Here is a 25881-nt window from a genome sequence, read left to right on the forward strand (position 1 = left end):
TGTTGTAGCTAAATGTAGTTCTTTTTTGGGGGAAGAGGCTATCCCTTCAGCATTTCTAGCTGTCTGTATTGTTCAGATGCATTGTGGTCTACATGAAAACCAGTAAGAGCTGATGAAGGACTGAGGAAGAAATTTATGGTAGGAAAGAGTTCTCCCCCCCCCCCCATTTTTTTGGTCACACATAGCTGCCATATTTTGTGCTCAGATTCCTGCAAAGACTCTCGATAGAGATGATTGAGGGTGGGGGGAAGGCAACTAGAGGCTAGGAATATCCTTAAGTGTTCTTCAGAAATAGATACTTATAATATTTGCTTGAAATATTACTCGGTGTAATCAGTGGACATAATTATCTTACTAGCACACTGCCCTTAGTCAATTAACAGGACAACACAGGCAGCTGAGAAGACTGGCAGTTATTGTGCAAGTAACTGCTTTGCATGTGGAAGGACTGAGTCGATTAAACTAGATGCTAGAGTGCTGTAGGCTGTGATAGTATCTTATGGGGTAAACTAAGCATGATAGCAATGTTTAACTTTTTAAAATATATAGAAGCTAAGTTAATGAGGGACTTAAGTACTTGATATTCATATTTAACTACTGGCATAGGTAGTGTATTGGTTTAGCTGTATCTTAAAACAAGTTCTGATCATACTGACCTGTTACAAGCTTTTTAGCTCAAGGCTGGCTAGTTGGAGCTGTGTGTAAAAACACTAATTCTAAAGCTCTTTAAGTCTTGAAGTGCCTTGTTAAAACATAAAACAAAAGTCAACGTGTGTAACTTTTTCCCTTACATAATTTTTCAAACACTTTTCCTGGTGGAACAAAGCTGCTATAACATAAGGAACTGCATGTAAACTGAAAACAAGGTGGCACAAACTCCTCTCAAACAAGAGGGAAGCTTACTTTTGTACAAGAATTATAAGGGTTAAAGACTTAAGACTAAAATAATTTTTCATGTCACTAACAATGCTACTGCAATAACATGTCTAGTAGTGAACTGTTACCAAATGCTACCCACCTCTTCTGTGCTATGCAAATTGAAAGGCAACATTTTGCACCTGATAAAGAAACATAGATGAGATGATAAAGACATACATAACCCAGCCCACTCTTCTGGAGTATCTGAATTAATTTGTCAGGTTATGGCTTTAAATAACTTAGATCTCTTATCAAATAGTAGCTGTCTTGGCTGTAAACAAATGCTTTATATCTCAGCTTGGCCTCTGTTTAAGCATGGCTGCCTGGAGTGCACTGACTCTTGTTTATAATAGTCTGTTGGAGTGAAGTTTGGTTAAGGTAGGTAAACTACTATGTATTCACTGTCTGAATGAGTAGTTCTATGCCTTGCCCTCATAGTCAGGAAGAACACACACTCTGTCTCTTCCTTGTGACTTCAGCAGCTGACAAAACACATGACTTGTTATCCACAAACTAATACTTTGTCTAGATTTGGTGGATCAAGTTCAGAATGCGAAGTATCTTGTTTTCCTAGTGTAAGAAAGTAATGCTTAGGCATGTAAAATGTAATCCCAAACCTCTCTTCTACATGCACTGTTATATTCTAATGCGATTCCAGACTTCTAGTGCAGAAAGGTACAAGATTGGGTTAAGCCATGAAGCCATACAACAACAGCCTTTGACTTTGTCAACAAGTAATCTACTGCAACTGCAGAACCTAATATATGAAGATCTTCAGAAGTTGTAATCAATTAATAAGGTCAAACACTTCTCAGGCTCTTAAAGTACAATATAACAAATTGTTCTTGCTAGAGTACTACTCTACAAAGATGCTTCAGGCAGAACAGTAGATATTGTGAAGCATGGCTTAAAACACTCAAACTTTAATGTTACTGGTCACACTGAACAGCTCTGAAATACAAACCTAACTAGCTTCTCCATAGTTGCTTTTTTTTTTTTTTAAAGTCAGAGTGGCTTCTAGCTTAATGTCTATTTGCTTTTGGACCATACTCTCTTGCCCAAGGACAAGATTGCCTTTGGACTCTGAACTTCAGTGGCAGGTTTTATTAAGTTTCATGCTGTAAGATTACATCTGTGTGGGCAGCTTATGTGATTTACCTGTCTGGGGAACAAATTTATGGTCAAAACTTCTCTTTGGGGAGAGCCCATTGTTCTATGAAATTATAGATAGCTTTCAATTTCTAACCTGTGTTAAACTCTGCATCTCTTCTGGGGAAAAGGAGAAAGGCTCTTCCTAAAATAACAGTTGTTGCAGAATGTTTGCGAGTGTTCATAATGTCATGCTGTGAAACTTTAGTGTCTTGTCTTTGGACTAGTATAAAATGCCGTTAAGTAGGGTGTACACAAGACTGCCTACTTCACTGCCATTGGAGGCAGTTGTTCTGACAGATGCAAATTATTTTGATGTGAGTGGCCTACAAAGCCTGGCCTAAAACTAAAGATTAATAGGGCAAAGGATGCCATGAAGAAACTACTGATCCTCTAAAATGGTTGTGGATTGCTATGGAGCAGGATGCCAAAGAATTTGGGCTTTCTGACTATAGACTAATCTATACAAAATGTGCCCCAGTTTTAATTATGCCATTTTTTAATTCATTTTGTTAAAATGGTGCAGTTTTTCTAGACAAACCTAGAGAACAGGATTAGTCTACACTTAATTTTGAAGTCCACATAGCTATGCTAGTCATGACTGGGTGGGGGGAATATACCCCTAGCTGATAGAGCTGTACTGATCTAACCTCCAGGGTAGACACAGATAAGAGTGCCTCCACTGATCTAACTACCTTTTGCTTAAGGATGGTGGTTTTATACTGACCAGAGAGAACCCTTCAATCAGCATAGATAAACTGTCTATATTATGGCAGCATAGCTATGCTGGCATAGACTCTGTAGTGCAGACATACCTTATAGTATAAATGTACACTATAGATTCTGTTCTAGCTAAGACTGACTACTTCAGGCTTTTCTGCAAAAACTTGGTGTTTTATCACTGGGTCACATTACCAGTGGTAGAATTGTCTTTCCTAGTGTCAAAAAAATCTCAGGGCCGTGACTTGCAGAAAGTAACCCTCTTCCCACCTCTCCCTAAAAAGCTTGCTTTCATTATGCAGCCTAAGTAGGAAGCATCAAGTGGAGCTTAAGTTCAGTATTCTGTACTGAAGAAAACATGGTGCAGACGAACACTGGAGCAGTTGCACTTTAGGTACAAGACTCTGAATTGGCATGACAACATAGCATGCATTTCAGTGATATTAGTCCTCAAATGTTGACTTTACAGTTAAAAACTGTGCCCTAATATAGCTGTCTGAAGGCAAAGCTTTGTGAGGAACAGGCACTTCACATATGAGGAATATGCTATTTCTATTCTAACACAACATTGTATTGGTAATCACTGTCCACTATTAATATCAGCTTGCTTTTCATCTGTGTGGTCTTCTAAAATGATCTCTTAGCAGTCTGCCTCTGTCAAGGCTAAACTTAATTTTTCCCTCTCTAGAGAATAGGGCTCACAAACAATTTTAAATTAACCTGGTCAACTTAAAGACCATGTCCTTATCTGGTCCTGTTGACTGTGTAGTTAACACTGACACAGTTGATAAAATACTACTGTCCTGCAGCTAAATGCTGGAATAGGGCACAGGGCTGCTCAGAGGATTCATGGGGGCCCGAGGCAGGGTTCGGGTCAGAGGGAAGGACCTGCCATTTAATTGCCACCAAAGAATCAAGTGGCAGCAGTAGAGCTGCTGCTGATCGTGGCTTTTTTTTTCCTGCTGCTTGCAACAGCACTTGTACTTGGCAGCGCACACAGGCTTCAGCAGCACTTCAGCTGCAGGTCCTTCACTCACTCCGAGTCTTCCCCTGCACTGAAGGGCCTGCTGCTGAAGTGCTGCTGAAAACTTGCGCACCCCCCTCCCCCCGGGCAGCCCTGATAGGGCATTTTTAAACAGTTGGAAGCATGACTTCTTGGAAGCACAGAGGAACAAGTAAATTTCTAAACTTTGTCTTGACTAGGTTTTTTTGGCCAAGGTACAAACACAGTAACTCAATATGCTGCTTAGAAAATACAGACAGGATGTTTTTGTCACATGTTGGATTTTCTTCCTTGATGTTCCCTAATTCATATATCCGTGCTGATCTTGTGCTCCTTTCTTGAGCAAGCAGCTCTCATGTGCACGCACGTTTTCTGCTCAGTACAGATCTGTCTCAGTGATGTCATTGTTGCTGTTTTACTCCAGTGTTCCTGTGAGACTGCTCCGTTGCTTCTACAGCCAGGAATGAGAAGTTCCATGCATGAAACAAGCAAACAGCTTGCCTTTTGCTAATGCATACTTGCAGTGATGGTGAGGAAAGCAAGATTTGTCAAGGCCACAAACATCAGTTTATAGCTAATCTCATGACCTTGGGTCTTGTCACTGGGGAACCTTTTCTTAGGGAGCACTAGCTATTCTTAGTATAATAAACTTCGTACATTCAGCTTTCAGTGAGACAAGGTTAAAGTAAATCTTGTACAAAACTACAACATAAATCCTTCCTACAAACTATTTGGGGATGGTAAATGAGTGTTCTGTTTTGTTTGGTTTTTTTGCCTGTACACTTACAACAAAAGCTGGTTTTTACATTGATTACCTCTCTATGGCAACAGTTTGCCTCAAAGACAATGGTGTAAGCATCAAAGCAGTTGTTACTGTCACACTGCAGCATTGTGAGTAGCTAAAAAGTCAAATTTTCAAGTAACAGGCCTCACCAAAGATAATGGAGGCACAGGGCCAGAAGATGAAACTGGCACACTAGCACTGCACTTTGCTCATGTGCACGCACACACTACCTATCTTCAGCCTCTTGGACTCCCTAATGGAGTGCAGCCCTCCTTGTAGCCTGCTAGTGGCATCTGCCCATTATGGTATTGCTGTTTGACAGTTTCAAGTCCTTCTTGCAAACGTTTTTGAACCAGAGCTTAGTCAGCTCAGTGGCCTTAGAGTATCCACAAGTCTCCATGCAGAAGTTCCTTTGTGACTAATTCAACATTTTATGTAGCTACACTTATGGACCAAATAAATGACTAAGCAGCTAAAGATGTCGCTTCAGTAAGAAGTTACAATTGTCCTTTGTTTTGAGCTGTTAATCTTATGCCACGTGACCATTTCACATGAAGTTGCCTTGGCTTGCTCCAAACCTAAAAGCTTTTAGGAAAAATAACTTTAACTGTCAACATAGTAACTAGTCCTGAAACAATGTTCTGCTCCGTGAACTCTTCTGGTGCAGCTGCAGGTTCAGTTTTGTATAACTGACCTCCAGATCCCTTGAAGGATGCAAGATTACTCTTCTGGAATAAATGTAGTGTCCTAGTGTTCCTCTGTGGCTTCATACTGCAGTAACTCCCCTGGTTCAAGTGACCCAGAGCAGGACTTCCCTAGAACATACACAATGCAGCAAGTATAGACAATTTAATATCAGGATGCGGTATCTACCTCTTATTCTACCAGTCTGGAGTAAGACACCCAAGTAAAGGGAAAAGAACCACTACTGCTTTTTCCCAGGCAAATTTCTCTCCTCTCAATTACAGGAGGAAGAACCGTGAGTAACTTAAAGGTGATGAGGAAGAATCAGTGTCCTCACTTCTGTCTAGGTGTACCATGCTCATCACTGGATCTGAGCACCTTATTTGCTTTGGAAACAATGTTCGTGATGATTAGCTTCTACCATTAGAAACCTCCGTGTCTTGTAATACTAATTTTTGAGGCTTTCTGGGAAAACTTAGATATGTATTTGTAGCTCTTTCAGCCCTCCAAAGACTCATTGGATTATGCCTTTGCTAACAATAGCTTGCATAACTCAAAGGCCAGAGTCATTAACTGAAAGAATCACTTCTTCTTTCTCTTCACTTGAACCCCCACCCCCCAAGCCCTCAGTCAGGTTTCACTACTTTAGTTCTCCAGTCATCCATAGTTGGATTTTAGCCTTAAGATAGGGGTAGACAACCTATGCATGTCATTTGGTAGGTAAGCCGGCACAGTTTTAAGACCCTCTATGCTACAAAGGAGGCCCTAGTGGTTAAATAGAAATTTCTTGTCATACTTCCACTCTTAAGGTACTATGCAGTGTTAGAAACCCAAGAAATCTAGAGTCTAAACTTGGAAGAAATCCAATTCCTTTACAATAGATAAACACATGTTAAACATCTAAGCAACTTTAATTCTGTCTCTGTAAAGTCAGTCTTCAACTCCATAAAACTTTCCCACTGTTGCTACCAGTTAATCTCTCTTCTAGTGGGTAAACTAGTGTTGACAGCTTAAAAATGGCAGGCGGTGTTGAGCACTCTATTGGCTAACCCTGACTAAATGGACATGAGGGTTAAAACCTGGTGCACTCCTGCAGCCTTGTCTAATCTAGAAAGGGATAGGGGATATCCTGTTTTCCATGGTAGTAATACCTACTGGTATAGGCAAGACTCTAATGATGCTCTGAGGACAACAGTAATCCAGCCTTAAGGATGGATAAGGGCTCAGTCTCAGAAGTCACTTGTGTTTTAGTCCTGATTCAGCCTTCCTTAAGGCTTGTCCATCTAGGCAAGTGATACTAGAATAAGCTAAGGTGTGAATTTAAACCAGGGGTCAGCAACCTGTCAGAAGTAGTGTGCCAAGTCTTCATTTATTCACTCTAAGGTTTCACATGCCATAATACATTTTAATATTTTTAGGAAGTCTTTCTATAAGTCTAATGTATATACTTACAATAGTTTAGTTAAGGTTTTTAAAATGTTTAAGAAGCTTAATTTAAAATTTAATTAAAATGCAAAGCCCCCTGGTCCAGTGGCCAGGACCCAGGCAGTGTGAGTGCCGCTGAAAATTGCAAGGACTTCCCCTCTCCCTGATGGGAGAAGAATCTTACAAGGGTATGTCTATGCTGCAACTAAAAAACCCACAGCACTGAAGCTTGGAGTCCAGATGAACTGGCTTGGGCTAAGGCTGCAGGCTAAAAATTGCAGTGTGAACACTTGGGCTCCGGCTGGAGCCAGGCTTGAGGCCCTTCCCCTTGTGGGGTCTGGATCTCAGACCAAGTCCAAACCTCTACACTGCAATGTTTAGCCCTGGAAGTTTTGAGTCAGCTGATCTGGGCAATGGGTCTCTTACTGCAGTGTAGAAGTACTCTATCTTTTTGCCTCTGCCATATTCCATCTCACTGACTGAGACCTCTTTTGAAATCTTGCTTGAAAACCCCCTGTAAAAGTTGTGCTGATCTGATTTTCTTCAAGAGATGTCTTACATGATGTGTTCAAAATGGAGTAATTTTATTGGTATTAAAAACAAACCTAAGGACAGCAGTTGTACATTTTCTTTTGGCTGTCAGGCAAGGCTGACTTACTGCACTTGCTTTCACAGTGAGGGAGTTTCAGGTGATTAAACATGCTGAGCCTACACATGATGCTGTAATCTCAGGCTGTGCAGCAGAGTGAGCCAAGTACTGTTCCTATGGACACCAAAGGGAGGGAGCAGTGGCAGTAGGAGAAAACACAAGGCCAGGAGGAAATAAAAATGTAGTTGGCAATCTAACTCAGGGCTTGTCTACATCAGAAAGTTGCAGCGCTGGTGAGGGAGTTACAGCGCTGCAACTTAGGAGGTGTACACATCTGCAGGGCACCACCAGCGCTGCAACTCCCTGTTTGCAGCGCTGGCCGTACTCCCGTTTTGTCTCGGGTGTAGAGGATCCAGCGCTGGTGATCCAGCGCTGGTAATCAAATATAGACACTTACCAGCGCTTTTCTTGACCTCCGTGGAATAAGCAGGTATCCCAGCATACCTGAGGAAGCCTCTGGTAATCAAGCTGGTCTCCTTCCCCGGTTTGCTCTCGCGTTCCCCGAACCCCGAGCAAGCAGGTCTCCTTCCCTGAGGTTTGCTGGGTGGTTCCAGGAACGCGAGAGCAAACCGGGAAAGGAGACCAGCTTCGCCGCGGTTTGCTCTCGCGTTCCCCGAACAAGCAGGTCTCCTTCCCTGAGGTTTGCTGGGTGGTTCCGGGAACGCGAGAGCAAACCGGGAAAGGAGACCAGCTTCGCTGCGGTTTGCTCTCGCGTTCCCCGAACCTCCCTTGAAGCCGCCCAACAGCGCTGCAGTGTGGCCACATCTAACACCACTTGCAGCGCTGGTTGCTGTAAGTGTGGCCACTCTGCAGCGCTGGCCCTATACAGCTGTAACAACCAGCGCTGCAAAATTTTAGATGTAGACATGGCCTCAGCCTATACAGAAACAAACCTCCTGACAAAGGGACATCAACCTACATATCCTGTAAACCAGCAGATGTGCCTGTTTAACACAGTGGCTTTTTAAAATCTAATGTCTCACTACTTATTTTTTTAGGTTGGACAAATCTGTCTAGTCAATTTCACTTCCAGGTTCAATGTTGAGACTTACAGTATCTCTAGGGTTTTTTCTGGATTGCAAGCACTCAAACCTTTAGGCTCAATTTTCGCTTTGTCCCTCAAAACTGCCAAATACTTAATTCAAGTTTCCACTTTTACACTTGTCCATAATCCATAAGGTTCTAATTTTGTCAGTTACTTTTAGTAAGTCAGGCAGGTAACAGGCAATAACCAAAAGTTTACAGAAGCCCATGATCTGTCTGCTGTCTAACTTTTTTTTACTAAAAATAATGGGGAGAAGCATGGCTGATGTAGGGGGGAATGACTAAAGCACAAGCAGGAGGAGTAGGGAGTGAGAACGAGCCTTGTGGAGGAGGAGGGTGTTCCAGCACCTACCACACACTGTGGCTGGGCATGGAAATTGTCATGGATTGTCTGTCTTTCAGAGACCTCCATGACCTCTGACATAATATCCTTAACAATTTTAACAAACTTGTTGCTCTATAGTACAGTTCTATATTGTAGTTTAGAAAAAAATAACTTAGACACACTTTTTTGTGTGCAGCTAATGTTGACTCCCACCCACGCTGTATTTGGAGGGCAGCAGAAGGTATAATTGAGCCATGGTATAATTTTGATTCTAAATCTTTCCCAGCTTTGAGACAGACTACTCACAGGTGCTGTGTCCTCAAGAATTCTGTAAACTTGAAATCCTGGGTGTCAGTTACAGGGTTAACTGCACCTCTGATTTCCCTTCTGGTTTCTTCAGGTGCATCCCCCTTGGGCCTTACACTGAAGTTTCTTTTGATATGCAGTCACCTGATTTCCACACCAGGCTGTGGCTGCAGTCCCCTCCTGTGCATCAATTATTTTTATCTTGGCAGGTCTGACCTGTGTCCAGGACTTAGGATTCTCTTCCCCCTGTGACAGTGGTGTTTAGTAACAACCTACTTCTTAAAGCATAGTATTTAGAAGCAAAGCATTTTGGAGAAAGTGGCTCTTAAGTCAGCCTGTATGCAGGGCTACTTCATCTACTTACTGCTTACCATCTCCTTGATTGTCTGATAGTCCAACAGTCTAAAGTCAAGTCTCTCTCTCACAACAACCTATGGCATCTGTCTACTCCTGAGATGGATTTTTCAACTGCTTTGTCCTGTTGATCTCTAGTCTCCCAGCCTGGCAAAGCAGCCTTGCAATTTCTGACTGGAGCCTGGAAGTAAGCCATTGTCCTGTAGTTTCCACCAGTGTAAGTTGCTTTTCTATCACTATTTTGTTGTCATGCTTGCTTTTTTTCCTATTAGTCCTCTGTCCCACCCCCTTAGGGTGACCAGACAGCAAGTGTGGAAAAATCTGGACAGGTGGAGGGTAATAGACAATATAAGACCTAAAAATTGGGACATCTGGTCACCCTATGCCCCTTTCCCTATTAAGCTAGTTTAATATTTGTATGGGAAAGTCTAAATATGTAACTTTATGAGTAATATTTGTATATTGGTATTAGGTGGAACTGCTACGTATACTAACTTATATGCCAACATCAATACTTGCTGTTTGCCATATACCAAATAACTTTCAAAACAGAGTAGAGAATGAAGTCTCTCTTCCTAGTAAAGCAGGAAATTTAAAGTTAAATGTATTGAGTACTAGATAAGACTCCTTGCCTCAAGGAACTTACTAGATACTTGCAAGTAATTCTTTTGGGACCCTTGAAAAAGCTACTCTTTAGCATGCCTTATCCATGATGTACAGACAAACTGAGACACAAGTAGTTGTCCAAAGTGAAAATCCTAGTCCTGCCTCCCATCCTGTCCTCTAGCTACTGGACTCTATGTCCTCTTCAGCATATAACATACTGAGAAATAACATCTTAAAGTAATGTTGCAGCCGCATTTGAAAACTTCCCCTTCCACCCACAGAAGTATCAGTTTACCCACCTTGTCTAAGATGAGGTACCTTTAAATGTCCAAGAAACTAGCCACTGGATTGACTTCAGGCATCATTTAAAACAGTGTGACTGAATCATAAGTTACGATGACTGCATCTTTTCTGAATATTGGCTTCTGAAACTTAGTTGGTGGAACCCTGCAGGATGTAGTACCCTCTGTAAAACAAAGCACTCCAGCAGCATGTCTTGCCACCAGTATTTCAAAAGCTGATTGGAAACTGAGGCTCTAGACTAACTGAAGATTGCAGTAATTAGTTTGAACATTTTCTCCCAAAACAAGTCCACTGATCACTTGTTGCTAACTCATCACGTGGTGGTAGCTGCTCATTTTTCAGCTGAATCTATGGGTGTCTAATCTGCAAAGAGAATGGAAACAAAGAGCAGCCAGCCATCTGTTCCTTAGTGTGGCTATTTCCTCTTTTGGGACTGGAGTTGCCAGCTACAGGTGGGGGTGGGGGTTGGGGGGGGAAGAGCACAGTAAAGGGAACAAAACAGGTAGGTAGTAATATGATTTGAGAGGGGCGGTAGCCTATGAAACACTGAACTAAAATGTGGCCATATCAAACCTTAAACCCAAGTTGGTGAAGTTTCTCAAATTATCAACTTTCTCAGAACATGCTTGATTTCATATTTTTGTGCTACTGCTCATCAAGAGGTCTCTTTGAAGTCCTAATTGACAAGAGAATACTAAATTCTAAAGAAACACAGTCCAGTTAAAATACCATAGCACTTCCTGTAATTTGGGAGATTTAATTACTTTCTCATACATCTGACAGGAAGCTGCCATCTGTTGCTGCTACTATACAGATGCATTTGAATGTACAGGCACCATCTGAGGTGCTGTACAAGCATAGTGAGTTCCTCAAGGATCTCACTAGATACTTAAGTGTTTGGAGAAAAGCTTAAAGTGAGGTGGTTTTTGTGTAACCATAATACAGCACGCGCACACTAATAATAATTACAGGCAAATTGTATTTGAGTTTAAGGAGCAGTTCATCCAAACAGTAGCTGTTAACTGACTTCAATGTAAATAACTCAAGAGCCTCCTAAAGAAATCTTCATCTTCTGGCTTTAGTTACAGTAGCTGTGTAATTCTAATTCCATAGTTTCCCTTATGGAACAAGTTAAGTCTAACTGTTGTAAATGGTGCCTGAAGGGTACTTCCTTAACATGCCAGCAAGAAGTATTTTGCTCTGTGGACCTCTGGACAATGTTCTCCAGGTAGCTTATTATCCATTTAAAAGTACTCTGTATGCACAGTGACTCAATTGGGTCAAGGAATGTTTGCCTGGCCAGAGATCTGTCTGAGTCTTAACAGAATAAGCAAGGGTGTACCTAATGCCTAACTGTGACATGCCATTCTGGGTTGCCACTCAACTGCATCACTTAATGAATCAAATCACGTCACATGGATCTGCTCATTCAGTTAGTTTTGTTGTATTGGCCTCTCTACTTAATGGCATGAAAACTGGATTGGTCAATGGATATCACATCCTGCCCAAAACCTCTAAACACATGGGTCAGACTAGCTGTTAACACAGCTGTTTTAACAAGCAGCCAGTTAACTAATTCAATTGCTACATTTGCATCATCTCTAAACCGTCCCTGGTTTAGGTCACACTAATCACCTAATGTGGCTGAATCCTGCTACAACATGTGTGGTGATCAAGATTGTACTTTGACTGAACAGCTACCATCAAGTCTACTTCTGATATCCAGTGTCAAATGAGCATCTAAACTTCAGATGTAATTTTATTCACCAAAAGGTCACAACTTGCATTGATATATGTTGAACCCATGGTGGACTTTACTTCTGACAGCACAAGTCAGAATAGAAAAAGGCACTTCAGTTAACCCATCAAGTTGAAGTACTGTATTAAATTCCTGAGATTTCTTTCTCAGCTGCTAACAGCAAAGTTAGGCTGTTCTCTTGCAAAGTATATTGTAAATAGACCTCTTTCATGGGAGGTACCCAGAGGCCTGGTCACCTCCCTTGAATCTTCTCACTACTCCATCCTGGAAGTGGGAAATTCAGTCACATTGCAAGCTGGAAGAATGATTCAGGACCATGGGTGTCCACTTAACTTAGTATATCTTTTATTCTGTATTGTTAAAGTCCAAACAGTCTTTCCACTTTAATGTCTCTTAAACAACTTTCCCTCATGCAAAATGTCTTGACTAGCGGATAATAGAAATATCACCATCCTCCTGGATGTTTAGCTCAACTTATCAGTAACTTAGCATGATAGGAGAAATGTCTTAGTTTTCCCTACACTAGCCCTGGAGTGGAGGAGTCACAGTATAAGCCTTGACTGCAAGCAGTTACAACAAAACTTCACATGCATCACTTACTGAAATGCTAACTTCAAATAACCTGGAATGACTTTCAGTTACTCTGCTACTGAGGTGCCTGCTTGGTCAAAGATCCCATGGTATTGCTCTACGAGAGCAGAAGTTTGCCATGCTGTCCTGGCTACCCCAGCCAGGAAGAATAACAATACCACTGTGCTTCCTACATGTTAAAGACATAACAGAGTTATGTGTAAAATAAATACTGCCTAGTTTGTTTCCTCTTCCTTAACGCCATCCATCCTTTTACTCGTATGGAGGCACCAAAGAGAACAGTTATGCTGTATTATTCTAGCTGCCCCATGCATTCAGTGATGGTCCTTTTTCCTCTGCTGTTTAACACTTGCTCACCCACTATTTTGTGCATCTTAGCCACTCACCTAGAACTTAAAATTTATCAGATTCATAGTCAGATGGCTTAAATGCTCTCTGCCACCGCTGAAGATACAGGTGGGAAGCAACTGCCTTCCCTCTGTTGGCTGACAAGGGGAGGAGGTAAGGGTTCAAATTGCTCTGGTTCTAACCCTTGTATGAGTGTCCCTACCAGTAGTGCCCAAGGCTCTCTCTTCCCACTCTGCGGAAGGGAAAAGCACTGTTCCACTTTCAACCTCAGAGCTTCCTAGCTATTGTCGTGAATGTCCCTGCTACTCTGCCTCCATTTTTGGTCTGTTCTTGGCAGTATTTGTCAGTTTCTCCATGCTTCCACTGCTTGGAGTGGAAAACTGACAAACTGGTAACTTTGCAGCTTGGCAATGCTACAAGCAACAAAATCACTGGGACTCTCTTCGGACCTTAAGACAACAGCAATGCATTACTTACACAGGTCTCAATTGAAAGCTTAAACTTGGCAGGTGCTGATGGCTTTCCCAGGAGAGTGCTTATTCCTCACCCTGAAAACAAACTTTTCAAGCCCCCTTCATGTTCTAGGTCTGAAGCTCTCAACCTTTCCAGGCTACTGAACCCCTTTCAGGAGTCCGTCTTGCATACCCCAAGCTTTGCTTCACTTAAACTAGTTGCTTACAAAAGTGTTACAGCACACTATTACTGAAATTGCGTTCTCATTTATCATTTATATTCAAGTTGATTCTATATTGTATTTGCATTTAGTGTAGAGTGTGTGTGTATATGAGCAGTATAAAAAGTCAATGTCTCAGGAAATTTTAGTTTGCACTGACTTCGTTAGTGCTTTAAGTAGCCTGTTGTAAAACTAGGCAAATAACTAGATGAGTTGATGTACCATCTGGAAGAGCTCTGCTTACCCAAGGGTACGTATACCTCTGGATGAGAACCACTGTTCTGGGAAACAGACTCCTCACAGTAGTACAAGGCAGACTCCTCACACATCAATGTGCACTACACCCATTAGACAGCAGACTACTGTAAAGGTAACAGAGATATGGATGTTTTGGGACACTGGCCTGTCTCAGCTTGTGCATCCATCCAGTTGATTATCAAATAACTTAGCCTCAGACTTTCACTCTAACACTTCTGTGAGCATCTCTAGGGCATCCTTTTCTCTTGATGTAGAGATACATGTTTAAACAGCTGTTCCTCTCCTTGGGAACAGAAAACAAAAGGGCACGGTCACAGTGGTATCATCTCATGCTGCCTCTTGACAATTGCAGAAGAATTTCTGATAAGTTGCACTTTACATAAGCACTTATTTTCTCTAATGACCATTACACCATTCTGGAGTATACCAAGTGGAGTTGGGGGAACACATCTTCCTAGGTAACTGCTGACTCTTCTTGAACTATCCCAACAGTTTTAGCTATGATGCTCATCTGGCTATCCAAAATCAGAATTAGTAAAGACAGAGCTCTGCTCCTTGCCTGGCTAGCAGATTCGAGCTATGGGTTTATATTTTTGAGAATGTAGATGTCTGGGTTATGCACACTTCAGTATGGCTTTTAGATTTAGCTTCCAAGGCTGCTGGATCAACCTGTGCTCTTGAGAGGGAGAATTTTTAAGTCAAGAATACAGCAAAGGACTCTTTCTTGTTTAGAGACTACCTAGTTCCCCAAGCGATGATGAAGCCAGCAGAAAGGAATGCTGCTGACTGGCTTAGTGACTGACAGGAGTTTTCAGATGGTCTCCAAGAATGCTAGCTGGAGCCAGTAGTGCAAGAAATGTGAATATGCTCTCCTACAAGATGGCACCATCAGATCTGAATGACTCCATTAGAACAAAGTCAAATTCCTCACTAGGAGGGTCTACACACTTGGTATAAAACAACTAGTATTTTAGCTCAACATTTCTAGTCTGGTAGTTGTGTAAGTGATCTAGACTGGGCAATTGGACTATTTATCCAATGTAAATCTCTTCTTTGGGCCTGCATAGCTATTCTGATAACTAACTTGCTTATCCAGGCCAGCACAGGCCTTGGCTAAACTCACACTTTACAGTGCTGCAACTGGGGTGTGAAAAAACACCCCCCTGAGCGCTGCAAGATACAGTGCTGTAAAGCATCAGTGTAATCAGGGCAGCAGCGCTGGGAGCGCGGCTCCCAGCACTGCACGCTACACCCGTAAGGGATGTGGTTTACATGCAGCGCTGGGAGAGCTCTCTCCCAGCGCTGCTGCTCTGACTACTCACACTTCAAAGCGCTGCCGGGGCAGCGCTTTGAAATTCCAAATGTAGCCATACAGTCTTTTTAGAGAACAAAACTTGCAAACAAAGGTTTCAGGAAGCTGCTTTAGAATAGCAATTGATCTTCCATTTCTACTGTAAACATGTGGCAAACTGTCTTGCATGCTCTAGTTCTCTAAAGTAAGAGGTTCCAGGAACTCAATACCACTGATTTGTTTGATTTTATATAAGCTTGGTAAAACTTAAACCAGTTCACATTAGGCACAACAGGATCCCTTCAGTAAAGGGACCCGGTCATACCATGCTTACCTTTGCTTTGACTGAACTAAACCAGATTCATGTAACTCAACTGACAAACACAGAGCACAGGCCCTGATAGTCTGGAGAGGAAGAGAACCCTAAGGATTTGCCACTGTAGCTGAACTGGCACTCCCTCCTTGTGCAGATGTAGCTTATGCTGGCTTTCAGTGGTATAGCTTACACCAGTTCCCTGAACAACACAAGCTTATACCAGCAAGAGTGCTTATGCTAGTAAACTGCATCCCCATCGGGGCTCTTCCCGGCACAGCTATATCAGTGAGGGATGGCTCTTCACTAGTATCTCTCTTCTCCCCCCTATCTCTTCCTCTCCCAACACTGCATGTGCTAGACCAGCAAAACTAAGCCTAGACAAGGCCTGAACTAGAGCAAGTTCATAAAACTACTCTCCAAATGGACATGCTGTTGACAGTTCCCTCAGATTTGTCTTAAATGCAGGAACATTATCCATCTCCAAGCAGCTTGTGTCTATATATTGGCAATTGAACAACACAACTTTGTCTTTCAGAGGTATTAAACCTCTTCTTCCCCCCCACCCCAAATTTGGCAATAAGTGCCACTGTGAACAGCGCATTGTTGGCGGGAGTGCTTTCCTGCTGACGACAAACACTTGTTGGGTGTGGAAGCTTTTTGTCAGCAGAGGCCAGATAGGAGCTGCACAGCCCAATTTTTAGCACACGGCTGTGTTGCTAAAAGCTGTGTAGTGTAGACATAGCTGGGGGGTCGGGGAGGAGATACCGCACTCCCCTGCCCACCCCACCCCCAACCAAGGGGAGAAGAGGGGGTGGCACTTTGCTGCTTGAAGTGCATTAACAAAACAGCCTTGGTTCTGAGGCCGTCTCCATGGCTTAGAGTAGATTAATGACAGTGAAAATCTGTTCAATGCAAGTTTCACTAAAGTGGAGGTAGCTGCATCTTCAATCATCCACCACTGACTTTAAGACAACACAAATGTCCTAAATCCCTTATGTTGATACTAAAGCCACAATATCAAACTTGGCTTGGAATAGCCTTTGAAAAATCTCTCAAACCTATTGGAAGAATGAATGTCCCATGGAAGGCTTTCCATAACACACTACAGCACTGGTGTATGAGAACCTGCTTAAGCATGCAATTCCTTCTGTATGACAATGCCTTGCCATGTTACTGAAACTCAGGGCTTGTCTACATCAGAAAGTTGCAGCGCTGGTGAGGGAGTTACAGCGCTGCAACTTAGGAGGTGTACACATCTGCAGGGCACCACCAGCGCTGCAACTCCCTGTTTGCAGCGCTGGCCGTACTCCCGTTTCCTCTCGGGTGTAGAGGATCCAGCGCTGGTGATCCAGCGCTGGTAATCAAATATAGACACTTACCAGCGCTTTTCTTGACCTCCGTGGAATAAGCAGGTATCCCAGCATACCTGAGGAAGCCTCTGGTAATCAAGCTGGTCTCCTTCCCCGGTTTGCTCTCACGTTCCCCGAACCCCCGAACAAGCAGGTCTCCTTCCCTGAGGTTTGCTGGGTGGTTCCGGGAACGCGAGAGCAAACCGGGAAAGGAGACCAGCTTCGCCGCGGTTTGCTCTCGCGTTTCCCGGAACCACCCTGCAAACCGCAGGGAAGGAGACCTGCTTGTTCGGGGAACGCGAGAGCAAACCGCGGCGAAGCTGGTCTCCTTTCCCGGGTTTGCTCTCGCGTTCCCCGAACCACCCAGCAAACCGCAGGGAAGGAGACCTGCTTGTTCGGGGGTTCGGGGAACGAGAGAGCAAACCAGGAAAGGAGACCAGCTTCGCCGCGGTTTGCTCTCGCGTTCCCCGAACCTCCCTTGAAGCCGCCCAACAGCGCTGCAGTGTGGCCACATCTAACACCACTTGCAGCGCTGGTTGCTGTAAGTGTGGCCACTCTGCAGCGCTGGCCCTATACAGCTGTACTAATACAGCTGTAACAACCAGCGCTGCAAAATTTTAGATGTAGACATGGCCTCAGTAAATCACACAGGTATCCCCAAAGACAAGAGAACCCCCTCCTAAGCTGCAGAAGGGTGAAATTTCTAGAAGTTAAGCCTCTTCAGCCTTGGGCATAGACTGTTGCCTGATCCAAGGGAATTGTATTCCCATCAGGCTATGGCCCAAGCAAGAGGAGAAACAGATTAAGGAAGAAACCACAGTTGGAGGAGATGTCAGGCTCATCTGTACCCTTGTTTAAAATTTCTAATTGTACACCAGGGCAGCTCCACCAGTCATTCTGTAGAAACCTGCAAAGCTTATCTGGTGTAACCCAAATAAGTAACAGATGGCTATACCTGCCATGAACAACAAATGGAGAACAGGAATTTTGATCATCAATGTAATGGGTACAGAAGTGTGACTTCATGCTCTCATGGCCTGCTTGTAGTGATGGCAGTAATGTATTGAACACCACCAAACCTGGCCAGAGAGGCTCCAGTGCACAGGTCACTGACTACATCTGAACTTGGATGAGTTCTGTATGACTTAGCTATAGCTTTTAAAGCTGTAAATTCATGTTTACAAATAAGGGACCCAGCTGTTCATGCACAAGCACTAATGGCTACAGTCTCCAAAGAATGGACACTGGCTTAATGTCCTGGTCAGAATGTAGTAAGATGGTGCATGCTCAATAAATAAGACACAGTTCTTAGAAAGATGACACACATCTTAATTTCTTTCTAGCAAGAAGGGTCTGTCAGCTGTAGAACTCAGTGCTCCAGTTTTCTACCCTCGCTGTTCCATAGAGCTTGCTACCTTCCTGGGCACCAGAGGTGTAATACTCAGCAGTTACTTCAGCCTGGTGTAGATGGAGTCTGAATGGGGAAAGAACATGCAACTAAACTTGATACCCTCTTTAGTCTATAGAATTCTAGATGGGTCAGTCCCTTAAAATGCCATAATTTCAGTTTGGCTGTTGATATTAAAACACTCTGATGCATCAGAACTTCACATCACCCTTTTGAGCAGTACAGCCAGCCTCCTGAAAGGCTGTAATGCCAATGACTGGTATTTAATTTCTAAGGGTAAAGTGTCAGCCTAGCGATTCCCATGTTGTCTAAAGTGATTCATAAAATTAAGAGGTTCAGTATCAGAACTACAGGGCTCCCAATGGAGCAGTAAGTCAAGTCACTCTACAGCTAGAGTATATGTAACTTTCTAAGTTACTAGGAACTCCACAAACACCACTTCCATTTACTTTACACCAATACATCTGAAATGGCACAAGCTGCCTCTGAATGCCAGGAAAAAGTGTATTGGCAGTAGTACTAAAATATTTCTGGTAGGAGTAAAACTGAAACTGTAGTAACTTGTTTACATATAGAATTTACTTTCAATTCTTTTGAAAACTCTTTTGCCAGAGAAATGACTCCTCAGTAATCGAGGGCACGCCAGTGAGACTACTTTGTACATCATGGATCTTTAGAGATTAAAGTAGTTTTATAAACCAAAGTTAGTTTGTCTAAACTGTGCCATGCAGTTAGTTTGCTGCAAGCTGCTACTTCAGGGTACTGTCACCCTTCTGAGGTGAAGGTAGTGTGGACTGTAAGGCTTAGAAAATCAATTTAAAAAAAATCATAGCAGTAGCATGAGTGAAAGCTCAGATTTCGCATGACTGACAACTGCTGCAGTTTTTGCAACACAGGGAGGTGGAAGCCAGCATCCTAGCTTCAGCTGTGGATGCTTGAGGGGACACAGCAGCTAGTGAACTGGTCCTATCCTTGAAGTGGAGCAGTGCTGTTTCATCTCACAGCTCTGACTTGTCTCCCCTGGCTTGGGGAAGGAATCGAGACCTGGCTCGCTCCATGCTCAGCTAGCTCCAGCCCAGGCTGCTGCTGTTTGTCAAGCCAGCAGGGGAGTAGGATGGGAATGGTGCCCCACAGCAGCACCCATCAGACCCAAACAAGACACCACAGGAGCTGAGACAGCTCCATTGTTACTAGTCAGCACAATAGCAAGTGTCACTACCACTCGTAACATGAGTATGGGGGTCCTTGCCCCTGTGATGGGATCAAAGTGGGGGATGGATCCTGATCTTAGCTCCTTGCCAGCTGTTGTGGTGGTGTCTTCCTGGATGTGACCAGGGATGGGGGCAGCAACTCCTGGCCTGCTGTCCTTTTTGCCCCAGGACTGGACCAGCCAACTACATGACTGGCTCACTCCTTCTGTTCTCCCACTCCTGCCCACGAGTAGCTGGGGCCTCAGTGGGGAGGTGGAAGCAGAGATGCCTGCTTCAGTCTTCTTGCTGGGGGGAAATGACAATATTGGGGCTAACATTCATTGACTGCAAGAAAATGGAATTGTTACTCCATGGGCTTGATTATAAGGCATAAGTCTGCTTATAGTACTACTGAGTGGTGTCAATGAGAGTAAACTTCTGTGTACCCTTCTCTTGCTAAGAGTATAAAGCAGTTGACTATGCTGGTCGATGGCAAATGGTATCAGTGAATGCTCTTCAAACTCTTCTTCCAAATAAACTCTCAAAATCACTCTCCCCGCACACTCCATCAGTTGTCAGGAGTGAGTCCAAATCTCAAGTCAATCCCGCTTCTGTCTGCCTCAAAGAAATTATACCATTACTGTTTGTTTCCTACATGGAGAACTGTCTGATTAGGTAAGATTAGATCAGAATCTGCTGAGACACCTACTAGAATGATTCAATGCAAGCAGTTAACCCCAGCAGAGCATCTTTGCTCTGAAAAGGGGGTAGTTGGATGGGGGAAAGGAGCTCTGTAAAACTGGATGAAACATGAAGATGAGTAACACTTTCAAATTTATCTTAAAATACTCCCTTTTTCTCTCTAGAAAACAGATTGAGAAATGTGTAGGTCTCAGCAGAATGCTAAACTGGTGAATTGAGGTGCATTCTGGCTTTGTTCTGCAGCAGTTAGACTTTGTGTAAACACTGTGATTCAGTACTGGTTTAAGTGTTCCTAAAGGATTTTACACTGGTTTAACACAGACTTATTGTGCTAGTGCCTGTGGGTCCTAGGTGAGGGCTGGTGCTCCTTTGTACTAGGCCCTACTAAGTCTATAATCTAAGATGGATATAGACAGATAGGAAGTACAAGGAAACTAAGGTATGTAGATAAGCTCAAAATGGCAACAGAGTGTGCTCCCATCTGTGCTGTGATGAGAGAAACATTAAAAATGCCCTTAAGGGTCCTAAGCTAAACGTAGTACAATCCCATCTATGCTGGCCAACCACGTGCTTTAGAAACTGGTGGCGCTAGAGGAGTATCTAAATTTGGGTCCTCAAACTTCTAGCCTAGTGACGAGGACCTCAGAAGCAGAAATTCTATGTACTGTTCAGCTCCAGTCAACTACTCCAAGTACACAATAGTGTCTTCAAAACCTACTGATGCCACAGCTGACTCTTCTTAGGGCTTGTCTACATCAGAAAGTTGCAGCGCTGGTGAGGGAGTTACAGCGCTGCAACTTAGGAGGTGTACACATCTGCAGGGCACCACCAGCGCTGCAACTCCCTGTTTGCAGCGCTGGCCGTACTCCCGTTTTGTCTCGGGTGTAGAGGATCCAGCGCTGGTGATCCAGCGCTGGTAATCAAGTATAGACACTTACCAGCGCTTTTCTTGACCTCCGTGGAATAAGCAGGTATCCCAGCATACCTGAGGAAGCCTCTGGTAATCAAGCTGGTCTCCTTCCCTGGTTTGCTCTCGCGTTCCCCGAACCCCGAGCAAGCAGGTCTCCTTCCCTGCAGTTTGCAGGGGGCTTCCGGGAACGCGAGAGCAAACCGCGGCGAAGCTGGTCTCCTTTCCCGGTTTGCTCTCGCGTTCCCCGAACAAGCAGGTCTCCTTCCCTGCGGTTTGCTGGGTGGTTCGGCGAACGCGAGAGCAAACCGGGGAAGGAGACCAGCTTCGCCGCCGTTTGCTCTCGCGTTCGCCGAACCACCCTGCAAACCGCAGGGAAGGAGACCTGCTTGCTCGGGGGTTCGGGGAACGCGAGAGCAAACCGGGAAAGGAGACCAGCTTCCCCGTGGTTTGCTCTCGCGTTCCCCGAACCTCCCTTGAAGCCGCCCAACAGCGCTGCAGTGTGGCCACATCTAACACCACTTGCAGCGCTGGTTGCTGTAAGTGTGGCCACTCTGCAGCGCTGGCCCTATACAGCTGTACTAATACAGCTGTAACAACCAGCGCTGCAAAATTTTAGATGTAGACATGGCCTAAGAAGCTTACCTTGGGAAGTTCCTTTCAGAAAATTGACAGACCTTTAGCACCATTTTTGCTAAGACTTTGTCTCATTTTAAATGTTTAATTCTTGCATGCAGGGATTTTGGTTTTAATTGCAGTAGAGCCTCATTGGGGATGAGGGGGTTTTTTTTTTGCAGAGCAGTTGGAACCCCTTTTTCTAGTGTTAACATAGGCTGCTCTTGGGTGCCATTGCCCAGTGCCCCTGCACGTACCATAGTGATCTAGTCTCCAGTTGAAAACACGTGACAAACTCTTATAGAAATGGTACTAGTAAAGCTCCCCATCCTGGTTCTCTTGCTATTGCATGTATCCTCTAACCTTACTCTGGAACACCTAATACTTCCCTCTTAGCATGACTTGCCTAGAAATAGAACTCTGATCTATACTGTCTGTGTTCTCACAAGGAGACTTGATAGGGACAAGAAGTCCACCTCTAACTGGTGCCATTAGGCTACACTAGTTAAGCTCAGCACTACCAGGTGAGTCAGTTTGGGCCAGCATGTCCAGAAGAAGCCAAACTGGACAGCCTTATAAAATGTAGTGGAGGGCTGTAGCTCAGGCTACAGTAGCAGACTGCCCACCTCTATGCCTCACACCATTTATGCCAAGTTTATGGCAATCAAAGCATAAAACAATAAGCAACCACTAATTAGTACTTGGCTCACCAAGTTACTAATTGTATTGTAAAGCTCCAGAAGTCTCTGGTTGCATTTAAAACTTTCAGGTATACAGGATGGGTTCCCTCTAACATTTTAGCTAGAAGAGCCACAGGACTTCTATGAGCTGTTTCAATTCCATGTTAACTGCCTCACTTTTTGTGAAAACAGTGTGCAGTCACTTCCTCATGAGTGATGGGAACTTATCTCTTTCCTTTTAGTTTGAAAGATGACTTCTAGGAAGAAAGTGTTACTGAAAGTCATCATCCTTGGAGACTCTGGGTAAGTGGCAGAGCCTTTATTAACGTAATGTAAATGACTTGTATCCAGCTCAAGTATCCTGTAATGTGGCTTGCAAATGCTTGTGTTCTGCCCTAGTTAGGACCAGTGAAGTATTGGATATTTGGGCTGTGGAAAGTAGCTACTATGCTGCCTTTATGGTTTTAAGAACACTTGACTATCCCTTCTTCCCAGTGTTTGTCCCCAATGCCAGTACTTCTAAATACTGAAATCTACAGTATTGCCAAAGCTTCTGTGGTAAATCTTCTAAATCTGCATTAGAAACCTCCCAGGAATAAGACTTCAGATCTCCTAAAGCTTTTACCTTCACATTGGGCAATGAGGAATGGGGTCTTCAAACAACACACTGTGCTAGCCACTCGCTTGGCTTAAATGTTGTTGTGATCTGGGAGTACTGAATAATACGCTTCAGTGATACTTTGAGCAAAGATGTAAAACTTCAGGTTCCTGTTCATCAGTGAAGCAGGCACTTGCTTTTTGTTCCTGGATTTGCTGCACAAACAGTAATTTGTTTATCTGATGAGATTCAGGGTCAAATCTGTCCCACCACCACATCCAACAAGCTGTTAAACAGAGAATACTTGGCTGCCTTGAGGGAGTGGATATAACCTCTATGCTGGTATCTCTGGGAGAATCTCCACTCCCTAGGCTACTTCACTAAGCAAGTATGTTAAGGTCTGTCTCCACAGGACATAAAGGAGCTGTTTGGCTACTGTAGCAATACCATTAAAACTGTCTTATTCATAGTGTTAGATTCCATTAGCTGTTTTCACTACCTGGGGCAAGGATCACTTTAACCTGAAGGAACTTGAGGTGTGAGAGCAATAGCTAATTTTCTATTGGAAGCCAGTTCCTGTCGCTTATCTGAAGGCCTAAAATCAAGTTTGGGGGGGGGGGGGGGTCCCTTTGCACTGGGTACTATCTCCTCATCCTTTGAGGACTAGAATCTTCTAAAGCAGTGTCTTCAAACTGGCACACCCTTCCAGGCCAGGGGAGACATGCCACAAGCCTATGGTGGCGGAGGGGTGGCATAGGGCTGTCTGGGCCAGGGCAGCAGAGTGCACAGGAGTCCCCAGTGGTCAGGGATGGGGAGAGCTGCCCTGCTCCAATTGCAGTCTGCTAGACTCCCTGCACACTCTACACACCCTGCTGCTGCCCTAGCCCAGACACCTGACTGGCCACAGCTCTGAATATTTCCCTCCAGAGCTTGCAGGAGTGACTGGCCCTATGCTGGGGAGGGAGCGCAAAGAGCCCTGGTCTGCACTAAGTAGGTCTTTGGGGATGGGCTCCAGCCAAGCCCTGCTGCTGCTCCAGGCATGAGCTACCCAGTCCCCCAGTGTCTTTCTATCCCTGGGAAAGTTTGGGAATGTCTGTACTAAAGCAACACTTCCAAAAGTGTTTTGCCATTACTCCCTTTCCTGGTCAGAACCAAATAGGCTGGTTGAGCTTACACAGCCCCCAAAACTAACTGTATTATGCAATCTGAACATCTCTCTTGCTCAAGGAGATTCATAGTCACTTCTCCTGTCCAGGATGATGCGAGTGTCTTAATGTCCAGCTCACTGGGCTCGGGCATTTGGTCAACACACTTCTTCAGAGTGAAGGTCCTGGTACCTCAGTCATGCTATTAAATAAAGCAAAAACACTTGAACTGAATCTGCTGTGGGTATCAAAATGCTGTCTGCAGAAACTACTTGATTAGTCTTGCCTTGTTTTGTTTCTTCCTACAGGGTGGGGAAGACATCACTCATGAACCAGTATGTGAACAAGAAATTTAGTAACCAATACAAAGCAACAATAGGAGCAGACTTCCTGACAAAGGAGGTGATGGTGGATGATAGATTAGTCACAATGCAGGTAATGGTAGTGACTGAGCTGCTAGCTCATCTGTTTGTTTGCCTATTTTTAAGAGGTTTTCACAGCTCTGATGTAGAGTGCTCAGGATTGGGCAGAAGTACACATTCATGCCAAAGGTAGGCAGCAGAGTGAGGTCAGCATTTCTGTGCTCATTCATAGTAATATTCCCTGCATGTTGGCTCAGGATTGGATTAACTGCAGGTGACTCATAGCCATAATTCTCCAAATATCTCTGCTGGCTCCTTGGATCTTTTGCATTCCTTAGCTACTCTTCTCCATTTGGCCATCAATTTCTAACCCTCTCAGATACTAAATGCAGCTCCTCAGTTCCATTTAAGGGAAGGCGGGAGAAGCCTTTCTCAAGGAGCAGGAGGTAGAGATCAGGGGAAGGCCTCAAAGTGAAACCATCACATGGTGGGGCGTTCTGAAGGCTGGCTGTAACCAGTCAAAACAGAAGGCCTTATAGCAACCAATCAGACTACAAAGGTGGCATAAGGAAGACTGTATACTGGGCTAAGATCCAAGAACTTTAGTTCAATACAGTCCCAACTTTCTTAACTGGATAAGTGGGAAGTATCCTTGCCTTATCAACTGAATAAATCTTCCCCACATGGGTGGGAGGAGAAAGCAGAGTAGTTGGAGCCAGGCACCCATGAAAGGCCTTTTATAAGAATTGCTCCTTTCTCTCTAGCAGACCGCAGGTTAGTCATGTACATAAATCTAACCACCTGCTTGTAAGGCCCTGTGTACAGTGGCCTAGACAGTAAGTTGGAGGAGACTTGTTTACCAACAGTTCCAGCCAAAATAGCTTCCCATCCTATGTGGAGGAGCAGTGTAAACAGGACTCCATGCAACCTAATAACACCAGTGCTTAGTTGTTTTGGTGTTCTAACACTGCTTTATTTGTATATGGGACACTTACAGAGCTGCTGGGTAGTATTCCCACCAGGTCCCAGGCTGGAACACTATCAGACTTGGTTCTTTAAACACACTAATACAAGGATGCCCCAAGAGTACAATAGCATGTCTAGACTTGTAGTGTATGTAGACCCTGAATGTTCTAGGCTAGAACACTACTGTGGAGGCTGGCCCAGGCCTTGCTCCCTGCCTCCCAAACATTTCTCCACACCTCCCTAAGGAGGCCTGCCCCTGGCAGGGAGTGGGGGCTAAGAGGGAGTGTACAGTATGATAGTCAAACCTAGAATAGAACATATCACCCTGATTGAAGACAGTTCACCCAACTGGCTTAACTCTTTTCTTCCCATACCAAATGTCAATATTCCTGATCAGTAGGTAACAGAACTGCCAGGTCACTAGTCTAGTCTCTAGTACTAGTAACTAAACGG

The 25881-nt window shown here is 44.0% G+C and overlaps 2 protein-coding genes across 3 annotated transcripts in view; both read left to right on the top strand.

The window, feature by feature from the left end:
• LOC127053580 (histone H1.10) overlaps positions 1–25881 on the top strand; it is a 200927-nt gene that overhangs the window by 153373 nt on the left and 21673 nt on the right. The gene's annotated exons all lie outside the window — the stretch shown is intronic.
• Positions 1–25881, top strand: part of RAB7A (RAB7A, member RAS oncogene family) — a 31294-nt gene that overhangs the window by 899 nt on the left and 4514 nt on the right. Inside the window, exons 2-4 of one of the 2 annotated variants that reach the window (XM_050958542.1) lie at positions 77–138; positions 22600–22660; positions 24409–24535. In XM_050958542.1, the coding sequence (XP_050814499.1) occupies positions 22608–22660; positions 24409–24535 (180 nt within the window). In that variant the 5' untranslated portion in view covers positions 77–138; positions 22600–22607. The remainder of the gene's footprint in view (positions 1–76; positions 139–22599; positions 22661–24408; positions 24536–25881) is intronic. The other variant, XM_050958541.1, reaches the window with a different exon arrangement.

This window comes from Gopherus flavomarginatus, chromosome 6 (assembly GCF_025201925.1).
Source record: "Gopherus flavomarginatus isolate rGopFla2 chromosome 6, rGopFla2.mat.asm, whole genome shotgun sequence".
NCBI lineage: Eukaryota > Metazoa > Chordata > Testudines > Testudinidae > Gopherus > Gopherus flavomarginatus.